This window comes from Neovison vison, chromosome 2, assembly GCF_020171115.1.
Source record: "Neovison vison isolate M4711 chromosome 2, ASM_NN_V1, whole genome shotgun sequence".
NCBI classification, from domain to species: Eukaryota; Metazoa; Chordata; class Mammalia; order Carnivora; family Mustelidae; genus Neogale; species Neogale vison.
The window spans coordinates 154,635,076-154,648,946 of record NC_058092.1 but is presented as its reverse complement, the minus strand read 5'-3'; the positions used below and the strand labels follow the sequence as shown (position 1 = coordinate 154,648,946).

Below are 13,871 nucleotides of genomic sequence, written 5' to 3'. Positions count from 1 at the left end.
TCAATTTTTCCATGCCCTACCAGATGGAAACAAATTGATACCGCTGTTTTTTTTTTATAGCATAGCACACCTTCGATCTCTGAGATTATCCTGTATGTAGTGTTTTCTCTCTAGCTTTTGGTAAGTAATCCAGCATTTTTGATTATTAAGCCTGACCACTAAAAATGTACCATGAAGTTGAGACATGCATAGAAGGCCAAAACAAAATGCAGGTTTCAAGGGGGCATGAAGCTAGGTTTGTGGGGCACAGATGGTTGTGGGTTTAGATTAGCTTAGTTTTTCTAGGGGCTTTTCTCTGTCTGTCTGTCTCTCTGTCTCTCTCTCTCTGCCCTGGAAGGAGCAGTCGAGTATCATAACTAATAAAACTTCAGCTCATTCCTTTTCAATTTCTTCTTGTACAAGACTCCATAAACTTGGTGTCACACCTGCAGATGTCTTCCTCAACCCCAACCACCACTGAGCAAGATGGCCTGAGAACCTGTTACCTCCCATACACGTCCATATCCAGTGCAAATCCGTGGATGTACTCAGTTTTGGTTAGTTCTTTCAAGGGCAAATGGTTGGGTATGCACACGGATGAAGGCGTATGGAGCCCCAGCTTGTATCTTTTCAATTATTCAATCAGAAGTGGACATGTCTCTGGATAATTCTCCGTTTATTCATCCTTTCTATTCAGTAGTGTGACTCTTACTAGAGGAGCTGGTGGGAAATGTAGCTATTCCAGTCTTTGCTTCTCATCGCTGTCTTACTTTTCAGAATTCAGTTTCTTTTTACACTTAATCCTGAGTGACTGTGTGTGTGTGTGTGCGTGCGTGTGTGTAAAAGCAGCTTTGAATGGCCAAGGACTAATCTTAATCATAGGTATTCAGATCCACTGTAGTTTAATGATGGATTCAGCGCTGTTCCTTCCTCATTATAACCTTAAATCTTAGACCTTGGTTATTAAACGTAGCAGGAAATTTCTTAGCTTAATCAGCAATTCCTTTCACATTGCACAAGGTAGATTTTTAAAAGCAGACGTTCTGTTCTTCATAATTTCCTGCCCCTTACAAAACTGGTGTTTAAACTCTTGCTACAAAGTTGGCCATAGAATAAGCAGAAGAATCCTTAGCTTGTATTTTGTTTATTCCATGTTCATGAATCACCTAGATTTAAGGACTTATAAGGGGACATGGGGCTCCAGCAAACAGGCAAGTGGCTGTCTGGGCATGGGCATCTGGGAGCAATGCAATGCAGAGGGGCTTCTGGTTCCCCAGCCCAGCAAGCAGGGGCTCTTCCCAGTGGGACACACTTCAGGCCACCTTGGAGTCAGGTTGTGGGGTCTGTGCTGTAGGCAGGGTCTGTGCTGGTCTCCGGACCTGAGTTTTCTAAGTTTTATAGTCAAGTTTGGTTCTAGGGAATTGGGTTTTCTTCTTAATAGGGATGAGTGGCAGGGGAGGAGGCTGACAGGGGACAGAGCAGTGTGTAGATAAGCCCCCTTTAGTGGCCCCACAGCCAGTCCACAATTCGGGAGCAGCAGGACCGTGGACCATTGATAGAGGCTCTTCATCCTTCGCTTCCTCCTCAGCAACAGTGGACAGTGACATGGATCTGTAAGGTTTTCATGAGGCCTACATGAGGCTGTATTCTGGAAAATTCTTTAACAGACTTGTACATGGTAGATGTTGGTTTGAGGTAGAAATTACATTCTCCAAGCCCATTTGACTCAACATTTTCACTGTTTGTGTCAAAAGCTCCAGCCACATCCCATTTAGACAGGTTTATTCAATTATTTTGTAGTAGATGCTTGAATGAGTCCATCCGTAATCCCACAGTGGCCCATGTAAAAAATGTCATTTAAGTCTAACAAAACAGCTATAGATAGATAGGGATTGTTCTTTGTACTTGATATATTTGAGAAAACTGAAATTAAGTGACTGGTCCAGGGTCATTTCTGATGAGTGGCAAGCTGGGTGGTCCTTGTTGGCTCCACTGGGAAGCAGCTTTGCCTACAAGTAAGAGGACAGGACTCTTGTGTGAAATGTACAGTTATTCTAAAAGTTTTAAGCTATAATAAAAGTAGCCTATTGAAGTTCTGTTTTTGAGAATTTGGCTGATCCTTGTTGAGCTAAGCAGAGACATACTGGGGGTATGTCAGACCGGGACTGGAAAACACGAGGTACAGAAGACACCCTCTTTCCCTCCAAGCAAATCTGCCCCGCAATATGGATTTCAACCTAAACTTTCCTCTGATTCCCAGGCTTTGTTCTGTGTCGCTGATCGAGAGCAAAGACACTAAAGCAGTCTTTGAACTCCTACAGAACAGCACTTAGATTTGAGTGGAACGTGGCGTCCTAAGATAGAAAGACTTGTAGTTACAAAGTCTTGTAGTTACAAGACTCTGCGAGGCTCCCTCCCCACACAAACCAAAGCCCTTGTTTCAAATTAGAGCTTATCTAGCCCTTCAAAGAGGCTGTTGAATCCTCCAGCCAAACTGACTGGTTTGTGTTTCCATTCTTGATCAAAGATACAAAGCCGTGTTTGGTGGAAAGAAACAGCTTGCCATCGATAACACCAAAGAATTACACAGCGAGTGTCGCATTTTTGTTTGATTCCGTTAAGCACTCTGCCAGAGCCCACAGTGCCTGTGATGTAGCATGAGCGCGATGAACGTGAGTCCACAGTGAGCATCGATGTCCAGAAGATTCAAACCTTGGCGGCTATGGATGCTCACGCCTCGTGCAGAAGGCACCGAGCTTCTGCGTAAGCCATGCGTGGGAGGAAGTGTTGTCAGGGGTGGACCACTCATCCAGGGATGGAGATGAGCTTCCAACAGAACCTCTAGGCATCCTGACTGGAGATCGGGGCTATGGGCAGCCTGCGGAGAGTGACCTGTCTTTTACAAAGAAGACACTGGATTGACAGATCCAAGAAGCGACAGAAAACAGCCCGTGTCTCTTCATCGTCCCAATAGACTCACTAAATTACGTGTAGCATGACCAAAGAATGACATAAAGCCGTCAGCTGCGGTGGTAGCAACTGTCTGAAAGATGTCCGAGCCATTAATTGGAAGCCCCGGCGTCGGAGGGCTGACCCTTGCCTGCTGTCTGAGGAGAGGACAGGAGGTGCGACTTCCCTGCCGGTCAAGCCGGGGTTTCCAAGAGCATCAGTCTGAGTCTCCAGCATAATTTCACAGTCATTTGGGTCCTAATTAGCAGTCGTGTTTCGAAAACCGTTTTGAATGGTTCCTTCGTGCAAAAGCTTCAGCTGAAAACCATACAGGTGAGGTGAATTTTTAAGCAAGTTTCTTCTCATTTATTTTTTTCCTCCTTCAACTTCTACATCGCACTTTCAAAGAGGGGAAAAAGTAAGATTGGGACGCTTTGGGCATATTTCAAAGCCTGCAGGACAGTTCTGCCTTCTATTCATGGTTCTATTCATGGTTCTACTCGCAACCGTGTCCAGGAGACCTTTGTGGAACTCTGTTCTCGCTGCTTATTTGGAATGCATGGCGGCCAATCGATTAGTTTTGGTGGTGCTGGATGGCATGAAAATACTGTGAATGCATCCAGGAACAGGCACGAACATCACGTCCCCTTAAGATCCCTTGTCTGGTTCAACTTTCCAGAGTGTGGCTTGAGCAGACAAAGGTAGCAGCGGTCTGGGGTGGCTGCTGTGCCTTCTTGGACATGTTTTCCATTCTTGAGCTAAAGACCTGGAAGAGGGGCCATGAGGATCACAGAACTCTACTTAACAAATCTTAAAGAGAAGGAAACAGACTGGGAGAGGTGGTGTTTGTGCTGGGCAGAAGCAAATATGGTGGCCAGGATTTCTTCCCTTGGCTTCTGCCAAAGGGAGTGGGCTGGGGAGAGGAAGCCTGGGAGGCAGTGTGGACCCCGGGCTGTCCTGCTGCTGGCTTGGCACAATGCAAACTCGGCACTAGGTGGGCATCCCAAGGAGTGCCCTGTGAAAGCATCAGAGGCATTCAAGCAGGTCACGTGTGTGCATGAGGCTTTCCTCCTTGCTCTCCAACAGCTGCATTCTTTGCCTTCAGCTCTCTCCGGAAGGTAAACTTCCTCTTACTGCCTGCGAAGGCATCACTGTTGATGCGAAGAAACACTTTCACAAATGAGAAGCCCTTTCAGAGGCATACTGTTGTTTCTTCTTGAACCAAACCAGACCTGATGAGCTGATCTACTTTTGACTAAGCTGCGAACAGGATTGCTAAGAAACCCAACTGGCAAACACTCAGTGGTTTTTATACGTCAACAGACCTCCTTGAAAGAATTTGAGGGTCTTTGCCAATAGCTGTCCGAAGTGGTGATGTTGTCTTTTTGTATGCCTGGATGACATCTGGGAAAGTTGTCTTACTGTATTACCCCTTTACTAACTGCAAACCCAGCTTGCATAATTTTATTAGCAAGAAGTTACACACTTGCTTAGTATGTGACTAGTCTGTCCCAAGGTGGTAAAGAATGGTCTTGGGCCCCAAAGGTGTTTTTAAAGATGTTGGCATGTCAATCCTTGTGCCATTATTATAATTAATGTGCTCATTTTCTTAGACACCACAGATATCTGGTGGCATATCTCTTACAGGGGAACTTTATAATTAGCTCGAGAGGTCTCAATGGCCCAGGCATCACCAGAATCACTCAGCTCTTTAAGACCTACTCTTATATTTAGATGCCGTGAGCACCTCTGTCATATCTACCTAAAATCCAGTGATGGAGTTGTACTTTATTTGCTCAGTGCTTTGATAAAAACCAAGGTCAGATATGTCAGTGGGCTTCCACGTTGAGTTTATTGGACTAACCATCAGAAACACTGATTCTAGACCTACTGATTCTAGATCTTGCTTAGCTGTGGCAAATGCAATAAATTGAGAAAGTATGACTTTTTAAAAAAATATATTTTTTGACATAACCTCCAAGTACATATCAGCAGGCTGGATCTCACCCCAAACCTCACACCCCTGTCTGCTCCTCACTTAACGTCTCCCCTCTGCTGACAAATGGGCTTTTCCAAAAATTCCTCCCCACCCTCAAAAAAATCCAACTCGTGCTCAGTCTTCTCCTTGATAAACTGCAAGTTCTTTGCTTAGATAAAAAATCTGGGAGTCATTCTCAATGCCTTTTCCTTCTTTCACATTCCACATCTGGTCTATCACCAAATGCCCTTGGCTTGACCTTCAGAACGTATGCAGAATCTGGTCACCTCTCAACTCTCACCTCCATGGCCCCTAGCCGGGTTCAGTGATCTTTTCTTCCCTGGATTATTGGATGATGGCAACCACTTCTTCTCATCTCCCTGCTTCCTCTTTTGCCCCCTGCCTTGAACCTTCCAGTGATGAAAGTGGCCGGAGTAATCAGTCACTCCCTTGCTCCAAACCCTCCACCACCCCCATCTAGGGGTCTGCATACATGCCGGTGTGAGCTGACTTCCTGTTCCCCCCACTGACACTACATGCCATGATGGCCATGACTTTGTTCACTTCTGTGCTTCCTACATCCAGAACCTTTCTTTTTCTTTTTTCTCTTTCTTCTTCTTTTCCTCATTCTTTTTCTTTTTCTTTTCTTTTCTCTTTCTCTCTCTCTCTCTCTTTTGCTTTTCTTTTTTCAGAACCTTTCTTAGCACACAGTAGGAGCTCAGGAAGTGTTTGAATATCTGAATGTATGAAGGAAAGAACAAGGGTCTCTTACTATTCTTTTATTTCCCCAACTACTTAACAGTGAAATGTATCCAGTGATTTCTTTTAGAAATATATTGATCTAAATATAAAAGTATGCATGCCCATTTAAATACTAGAGAAGTATGAAAAAAAATAAAATAAAAGGCTGCCTATTCCTCCCAGGATCAATACCTAGAAGCATTGTGTCCTTCTAAGGCACTTTTCTAGCAGAAATACTCTTTTTTGTCTATAAGTTTTTCATTCCATATAAATTGTTCTGCTGCTCAGTCCTCCCCACCCCCACTGCACATATTATCCTGGATTCTCTCTCGTTTCAGCATATTCAAAGTGCTGTTTTGGAACTTACATTCGTAAAGCATCCTACAAACAGGTTGGTTAGAGAGAGATATTTTGTAAATAAAAGCATGATTTTTTTCAGGTTTTTTTAAAAAATTACAGTGTAGTTAATGTACAGTGTTATGCTAATTTTAGGTGTGCAAAATAGTGATTCAGCCGTTCCATACATCACCCAGGGCTCATCATGATAAATGTGATCTTAATCCCCATCACCGGTTTCTCCCATCCCCCCACCTCCTGGTGACCAGCAGTTTGTTCTCTATATTAAGAGTCTTTAAAAAAAAAAAAAAAGATATTTTTTGTTTGTTTTGTTTCTTCAATTCTACATATGAATGAAATTATATGATATTTGTCTTTCTCTATCATATGATATTATGTCACTTAGTATTATATTCTCTCTCTCTCTATATATATAATGGAATGTTACTATATTATATATGTTGTAGCATTCCATTATATAAATATAATATGACATATATATATAAATAATATATACACCACTTTTTCTTTGTCTGTTCATCTATCCGTGGACACTTCACGCTTCTTCCATAATTTGTCTGTTGTCAGTAATGATGCAATAAACAGAGGGATGCATGTATCTTTTCTAATTAGTGTCTTCATATTCTTTGTGTAAATGCCCAGTAGTAGAATTACTGCATCATAGGGTAGGTCTATTTTTAATGTTTTGAGGAACCTCCGTGCTGTTTTCCACTGTGGCTCACCAATTTGCATTCCCTCCCACAGTGCATGAAGCTTCCTTTTTTCTCCACATCTTCGTCAACACTTGTAATAAAAACATGATTTTAATCATTTTGCTGATCGTTACTCTAGGCTCATGAAATGAGGTTTCCAGGATTTCTGATGTTTGGTTCTGCTTAGGCAGAACCTAGGCTGTTGGCTCCAGTAATAGTAAAAAATTAGTGAATAAACCTTAAGTCTCATAACGCCTCACAAAAGACCGTATATGCTGACAGCAAAGAAATATTTCTTTTGACTCTAGCCTTGGGAAGAAGGTATGAGAATATGCACTTTATTTTTATTTTCTATTTTTATTTTACTTATTTGAAGATCTAATTTGTTTTATTAAACAATTCATGAATTGGGCAGTGCCCTTCTAGCTGGTGTAGGCAAGCTCCTGAAATTATGCATTTTCCAAGTGAGACAATGAAAGCGTCAAGTGGTTTGCCCCTTTTCCCTCGCTGGTGATCATTTGCTTAAATCCCTGTCTTCTGATTCCTCCGTGGGGTGTTGCAGAATGTTCTATGAAGGGCTGATGCGTTAGTTTAATTATGTAACTTAGTCTTTTTCCTCTGTGGGTCTCCTTTTAAAAACCTTTCAGTGTGTTCTGTGAGGGTCAGGAATTGCACAAGTTCTTTAAGAAGCATCTTTTTTTGGCTCAATCCTCTCTCTAAAAACCTGTGTCATCTTTTAGCAATAATTTTTACAAATGGGGGAGTGTAGTCCCAGGCTGCACATCAAAGGTAATTAAATCTTAGGCATTTGTCAGGATTTATAAACTACTTAAGCTCTACGCTTACTTTTTATAAATGTAACATAACTTTGTGATTAAATTGCAGCTTGGTATGTAGTCTGGGACCCCGTATGTTTTTACTCCTATAAAGTTGTATGTGTTTTCACTTAAGATTAGCAGAGTTGTCAGAGAAATGGAGGAAAATGAAGACTTTTATTTTTTTAACGAAAAATAAAGTAAATATGGGATTTTTTTCTTTCCTTGCACCCACTCACTCCCACCCTCATTCCCCTCAAGTTCAAGTGCAAGGAGTGAACCATCCTAGTAAATGAATGTAAATTACACAAATGATGAAGTCCGGTGAAGCTTCGAGATGAAAAGCTGCCAAAAGCTTTTCAGGGTGGTTCAGCAATTTTGCTTAGGAGAAGTTCATTTGCATAATTCCCAGGATCCTCTGGAGTTCTTTATTTAAAAAAGAAAGAGAAAGCTTTCTACAGTCATAACCTGGGGGTATCTTTTCCCCTTGACATTGCATTGACATTGTACTTAAATAAAACAATATTGTAGCGTTGACAGTCTGTGAGTGCTAAGATCTCGGCAAGCTGCTTTTCCCAAAGCTCTCTCTCTTCCTGTTTTGTCCATATCTGATCTACGAATGTTTAAGTGGTCTGACCTGATGTGACGATTTAACAGTATTTATGTGACGTCTAAGTACCACATTTCCATACTTCCCCTTCACTGCTCTTGGATGAAGTGACACTAATTTGCTTATGAAACTCAAACAATTCAATCTGTCTCTCGTCCTGTTTATCTTTGAGTTGTTCTGACTAGAGGTACACAAGGAAACAGGGGTCTGACCATGGACAGAAAAAGCACCATTTGTTAAATGGCATCGCAGAAAAAGGCTCGTTTCTTGAGAAGATGACAGCCTTATAAATCTCATATGATTATTTGCCAAGTTCTCTGTGATGGTTTTCTTTAGGTAAGAAATAACTTTAAAGGCAAGGGATTTAAGAACCCAACTATTTAAGGAAAAACCAACCAGCCTGCCCAGAAAGGGCAAGCTCCCTGAACTCCGTCAAATCTTGAGCACCCTGCCTGGCTATTTTACAAGTCCCTGGGAAGTATAATAACATAGGACAGCAGATTAGAAACTACGAGAGTTTAGAAATCATTGTTTCACAGAAAACGGAGGTTCAAAGTGATTTGCACAAGGTGACAAGGCTGGCTCATGGCCAATAGGGACTCTGATCTCTATTGGACCACAACTCCAAGTCCGGACCTGCGGCAGCTCCCAGTACTGGAATTCTTGAGGAAGCTCTTAGGTCCAGCCCTCTGCCCTCTGGGCCATCCGGGCTTAGATGTGGCTGTCGAGCTGCCCCCGTCTGGGGCTTCGCAGGAATCCCGGTCACACTGACCCTCTATCATCGCGCCTCCCAGTTGGCCATCTGTCTCGGTCTACCAGCCGACTCTCCCTTCTCCTTTTTGAAACCTTACCTGAGGTAGTTCATAACCTCGGGCCTCATGGAGATGGCGATCACTCTTACAAGAAGTGTAAAATTTGTATTAATATTTAATTCCTACAATTTGGAAGAACTTGAAACTGCAATTAGATGTCCGTGCCCATCTGCTTCCCGCCGGCGCACGTGTTCTTATTAGCTCCCTCGGAGGCTGCCGAGGTCCGCCCTTCACCTTCGCGTGTGTTCCTTAACCGTGCATGCACAGTCTCTCAGGAGGGAGCTCCAGATGGTGAAGGAAACTCTGCAGGCCATGAGCCTGCAGCTCCAGCCGGCAAAGGAGGCGGGAGAGAGAGAGGCTACGGCATCCTGTGTGACAGCTGGCGTCCGGGAGGTGCAGGCCTGAGGTGGGACAGGATGGGGGGCGGGGGAGGGCGCGTGGCCACATCGTCGTCATTGATATGGATGCACGGGAGGCCTCTGTCACCTCCCCGGCCTGACCAACGTGCCCGACTCTGTTACGGACACAGGGACCCGAGGACTCCCCATAGAGAAGTGGTCCCTCTTTTCTGTCCTAGGGCTGAGAGTGGGGAGACAGCACTTTTGGGAGACGGTCCCCCGGACTGCCTTTCACGTGTCACCCAGGGGCACTTTTCCCGTGTCGTTCACGGGAGATCCTGCATCGGACTCGAAAATCTTCCCATCTCAGCTCCCATTAGACAGAAGCTGGGGTTGAATTCTGCTAGCAAAATGTCTCTTTTCCTGTACCATCTTGCTTTCTGCTGCAATTAAAATATCTCCTGTTTTAAGAACTTGTTAAGAGGAAACTGAACGTAAGTGTCTCTCACTGTACCTGTTATACTTTCCTACAGGCGCGTGATCTAAGGGAGCTAATTAACCCCAGGATCTGGAATTAACAGCTTTTCACCTTCTCCTGTGAGTCACTATAATCTCAGAAGAATGCATAGGAAAAATTCCAAAAGACATTGCTTTAAAGTAACAACCTGTCAGTGAGGTGCCGTCTTCTGATTTTCCTATTACGGCAACTCCTGTTTCTACCAAAAGGTTCCCTGGTGTTTCGCCAGGACATCCCGAAATTTGCCCACAATGACAGCGGGATGGGAGCAGGGGTATAAAGGGATCAGATGATAAGTTCAAACTTCTGGGCCTCTACTTTTTTCCTGCCTAACATGTTTCGCTCAGTGCCGGGCAGGACGTGGATGTGAAAACTTTCTTTCAGTCCACTGCAGTATTCAGTGAGAGAGTGCATACTCGGGAAGACAGTAGAGTACTGAGGAGGACAGTGCAGTACTCAGGACAGCAGTACATACTCAGGATGGCAGTGCGTACTCAGGAAAGCAGTATAGTACTCAGGAGGACAGTGCAGTACTCAGGAAGGCAGCATATACTCAGAAAGGCAATGTGTACTCAGGAAGGCAGTGGGTACCCAGGACGGCAGTGTGTACTCAGGAAGGCAGTATAGTACTCAGGAGAACAGTGCATACTCAGGACGGCAGCACATACTCAGAAAGGCAACACGTACTCAGGAGGGCAGCATAGTACTCAGGAGGTAGTATAGTGTAGTACCCAGGATGGCAATGTGTACTCAGGAAGGCAGTGCGTACTCAGGAGGACAGCGCATACTCAGGATGGCAGCACATACTCAGGAAGGCAACGCATACTCAGGAAGGCAGTATAGTACTGAGGAGGACAGTGCAGTACCCAGGACGGCAGTGTATACTCAGGACGGCAGCACATACTCAGGATGGCAGTGTGTACCCAGGAAGGCAGCGGGTACACAGGAAGGCAGTATAGTACTCAGGAGGACGGTGCAGTATCCAGGATGGCAGTGCGTACCCAGGACGGCAGTGGGTACTCAGTAGTGTGGGGCATTGCAGGCCCTCCCTACCAAGGCAGCTGGAGAACAGCCCATGTTTTATTAGGCAGCGCTTCCCAGGTTGGGCGGAGGAAGGGAGCCTCCAAGAGGTGCTCACCAGGGACCAGGTCTCCCTCAGTCAAACCCGTTAGGGAAACCTGGCATGCCATAATTCCCAGCCAGGTTGTCACAGTGCCCGTTAGCATATTAGACTGGGATGGAGCTCAGTAAAGAAACCCACTTGATTTTTTAAAATTTTTTATCTAACCCAGGCTTCCCAAGTTCAATGGATCATAGATTTTATGTAAGTCCTATGAATATCCCACCAATCTTGTGTTGTGCAGCCCTGCATTCTCTGGGGAAATAATGATCCAAATACAGATTTCCGTCATGTGTCCATGTGTGACAGCAACCGGGCTCGAGCTTTTGCACATTGTCGAGCTTAATATCTACATTACTGTTTGTGCTGCTAATTGATTTATTGGGTTTTGTTTGTTTCTGTCTCATTTATTCTTATAAGCATAGTGATGGTCCTGCTTTCCTTAGGATCTTTGGACCCCAGACAGTTCTTGTCATTTCCTGGAGTCACGCTGTTGTTTCCAGAAGGCAGCTGGTGCTTTGTTGAGCCTCCCGTGCTGGGCAGTACTTATGTCCTCAAAGAGATGCCCTGCTTCAGCCGGCAGCTGGCCAGCATCCAGGGAACAAAGCAAAAGCACGGCATGTGAATTTGCTGCCTGTGTTTCATCAGTTTTATCTTGAGCATTAAAAAATATATATATACTGTATATATTTTAATAATAAGTGTAGTTGATTTCTAGGAATTCTTGTTTTTTTAAATAGTGGACCAAATTAGTGAATTATTTATAATCATGTCTCAAAAATATTACGTACTGGTCACAGGGCACTTGGAATCTTCGAATCCTTGGGTTAATTCCAATGGAGCCAAACTTGGCAAGAGTCAGGATTGACCGTATCAGCAATGACAAATGTCTACTTTGACATACACCATTTTTAAAAAGGCCCCTGGACACAAGACATCTGAACGGTCACTAACCCAGTGTTTTGTGTGACTCAGACACCATCATGAATACTTCTTTGAGGTCATGATGTATTGGAACATTCTGGAAGCTAACAAGAGTTGTAGGTATACGCCATGTAAGAGTTCTCTGGTACCTTTGGCTGGGCAGTATCGGGGTAGGTGAATGATGCTTTAACCATATGCTACCACCCCTCCCTGGTCTATGCTGGCATCAGAGTTGTCCAGGAAGCCTGATAAAGCCCAGGATGTATCATCTGACCACACAGCCTCCTCAGGGCAAGTCCCCTCTTCAGCCACTGTGACCTCAGAAAACCCAGGACCGTGGGTCCCAAACCAGAATATGGGGCAGTTTTTGTCAGGGCTTGAATTTAAAAGTGACCAAACCACAATACGAATTGAAGCTTTTATGGAGACAGTCAAGACCGCAAGCCAATGCACCGACTGAAAATGGCGACGTGGAGTCCGATTTCGTCGTGACGCAGTGTGAGAGAATGAATCGCAGATGACATTGCCCGTGGGATGGAGAGTCTGGCATTCAAAGTTTTTATTTATTTATTTGACAGAGAGAGACACAGCGAGAGAGGGAACACAGGCAGAGGGAGTGGGAGAAGGAGAGCAGGCTTCTTGCTGAGGAAGGAGTCCAATGCGGGGCTCCATCCCAGGACTCTGTGATCATGACCCGAGCCAAAGGCAGGTGCTTCACTGATTGAGCCACCCAGGCGCCCCAAGGCTGGCATTCAAACGGCTGCCCATTCATCTTCCACCAGCTTGGGGTAGGGCGTGTTCTTGCTCAGTAACCATCCTATGCCTTCCAACTTCCTGAAATTTCAAGATCAAAATGATCTTCCCTCAGATCACGTTAGTATGTAATGCTGCAAACCTGTCCTCCTCTGTGGTGAGGCCGGTTTCCCCAGCCCGGGAGCATGGAAGGGCCCCCCTTTGTGCACCAGGACTGTCCTAAGACCTGTATAATCATCATCTCATTGAATTCTCATATCGGCCGTATGAGGTAGGTGTCTGTAGATGACAAAACAGAGCCTTAGGAGACCAGCGAACTTTCCTCAAGGCTCAGAGCTGGGAAGGGGTGGCGTGACAGTAGGGGTCAGACACAGGTGGAATGAACGCATCCTAAAGAGCCTTCAGGGTCTTTCTGAGACTTCAAGCCACGAAGCTTATTCACTTAAGGATACATGGTCACTTTGGGGATCGTGCTGGGGAAACCTCGGCTTCCCATGCTCCCACCTAAGCCCCACTATGCTGCAGACATGACGTCTAGCTCCCTGGGACAGGTTCCAACAGACACCCGCCCCCCATGACCAACGTGCATGCTATCTTCACTGACCATTCATCCCCCATCTACCACGAAAGCCACGCCAGGAGGGGCCTCTTACTGCCTGGCAATGGGCAGATTTTCTTGAAAATCCCCATTCGATTGATTTTTTTCAAAAAACATCTGACAAAGCAACACTGTACCCCTTAGTCAATACCTCCTTGTAGAAGTGGTTCAGTACTTTCATTTTTAATATCCGCACCTTATCTCATCTTTGAATTTTGTCATATAATTTATTGCTTCATAAATGTTACTTTTGTTACATGAAATTAAAGCTGATATCCAAACCATGGAGCACCTTTAACTTTTTTTTTTCTTCTTTTGGTCTCGAGTATAGATGATAGAAAAATTTATCAGGTTTATCCATTTCATCTCTTTGTTATAGGATGATTGATTGTACACTTACATCACACAAAATACTTCTAATAAAGCAACGCTTTAAAGTGTGTATGTGTTTCGGTTTCAACAAATCAGAAAACAATGGAATTTTCTATTCTGGACTACTTGATTGAGGAGATTGAAAATAATATTACCACTAAAGTGGGGGAACAAGACAAGGGTGCCCGCTTGAAAAATTTGACTGGAGACCCTGCTTAATTCTGTGAGGCAAGAAAAACAAATGAGGGGTGTGCTCTGGGAAGGAAGAAATAACATTAATTGTTGTTGTTGTTGTTGTTTTGAAGATTTTATTTAT

General features: G+C 44.3%; 1 protein-coding gene across 1 annotated transcript in view; it reads left to right on the top strand.

Moving 5' to 3' along the window:
- Window positions 1-11,063, top strand: part of DISC1 (DISC1 scaffold protein) — a 312,576-nt gene extending 301,513 nt beyond the window's left edge. The window contains exons 12-13 of the mRNA XM_044236813.1: window positions 9,199-9,339; window positions 9,805-11,063. Of these exons, the coding sequence (XP_044092748.1) occupies window positions 9,199-9,338 (140 nt within the window). The 3' untranslated portion in view covers window position 9,339; window positions 9,805-11,063. The remainder of the gene's footprint in view (window positions 1-9,198; window positions 9,340-9,804) is intronic.
- Window positions 11,064-13,871: the final 2,808 nt, after the last annotated feature.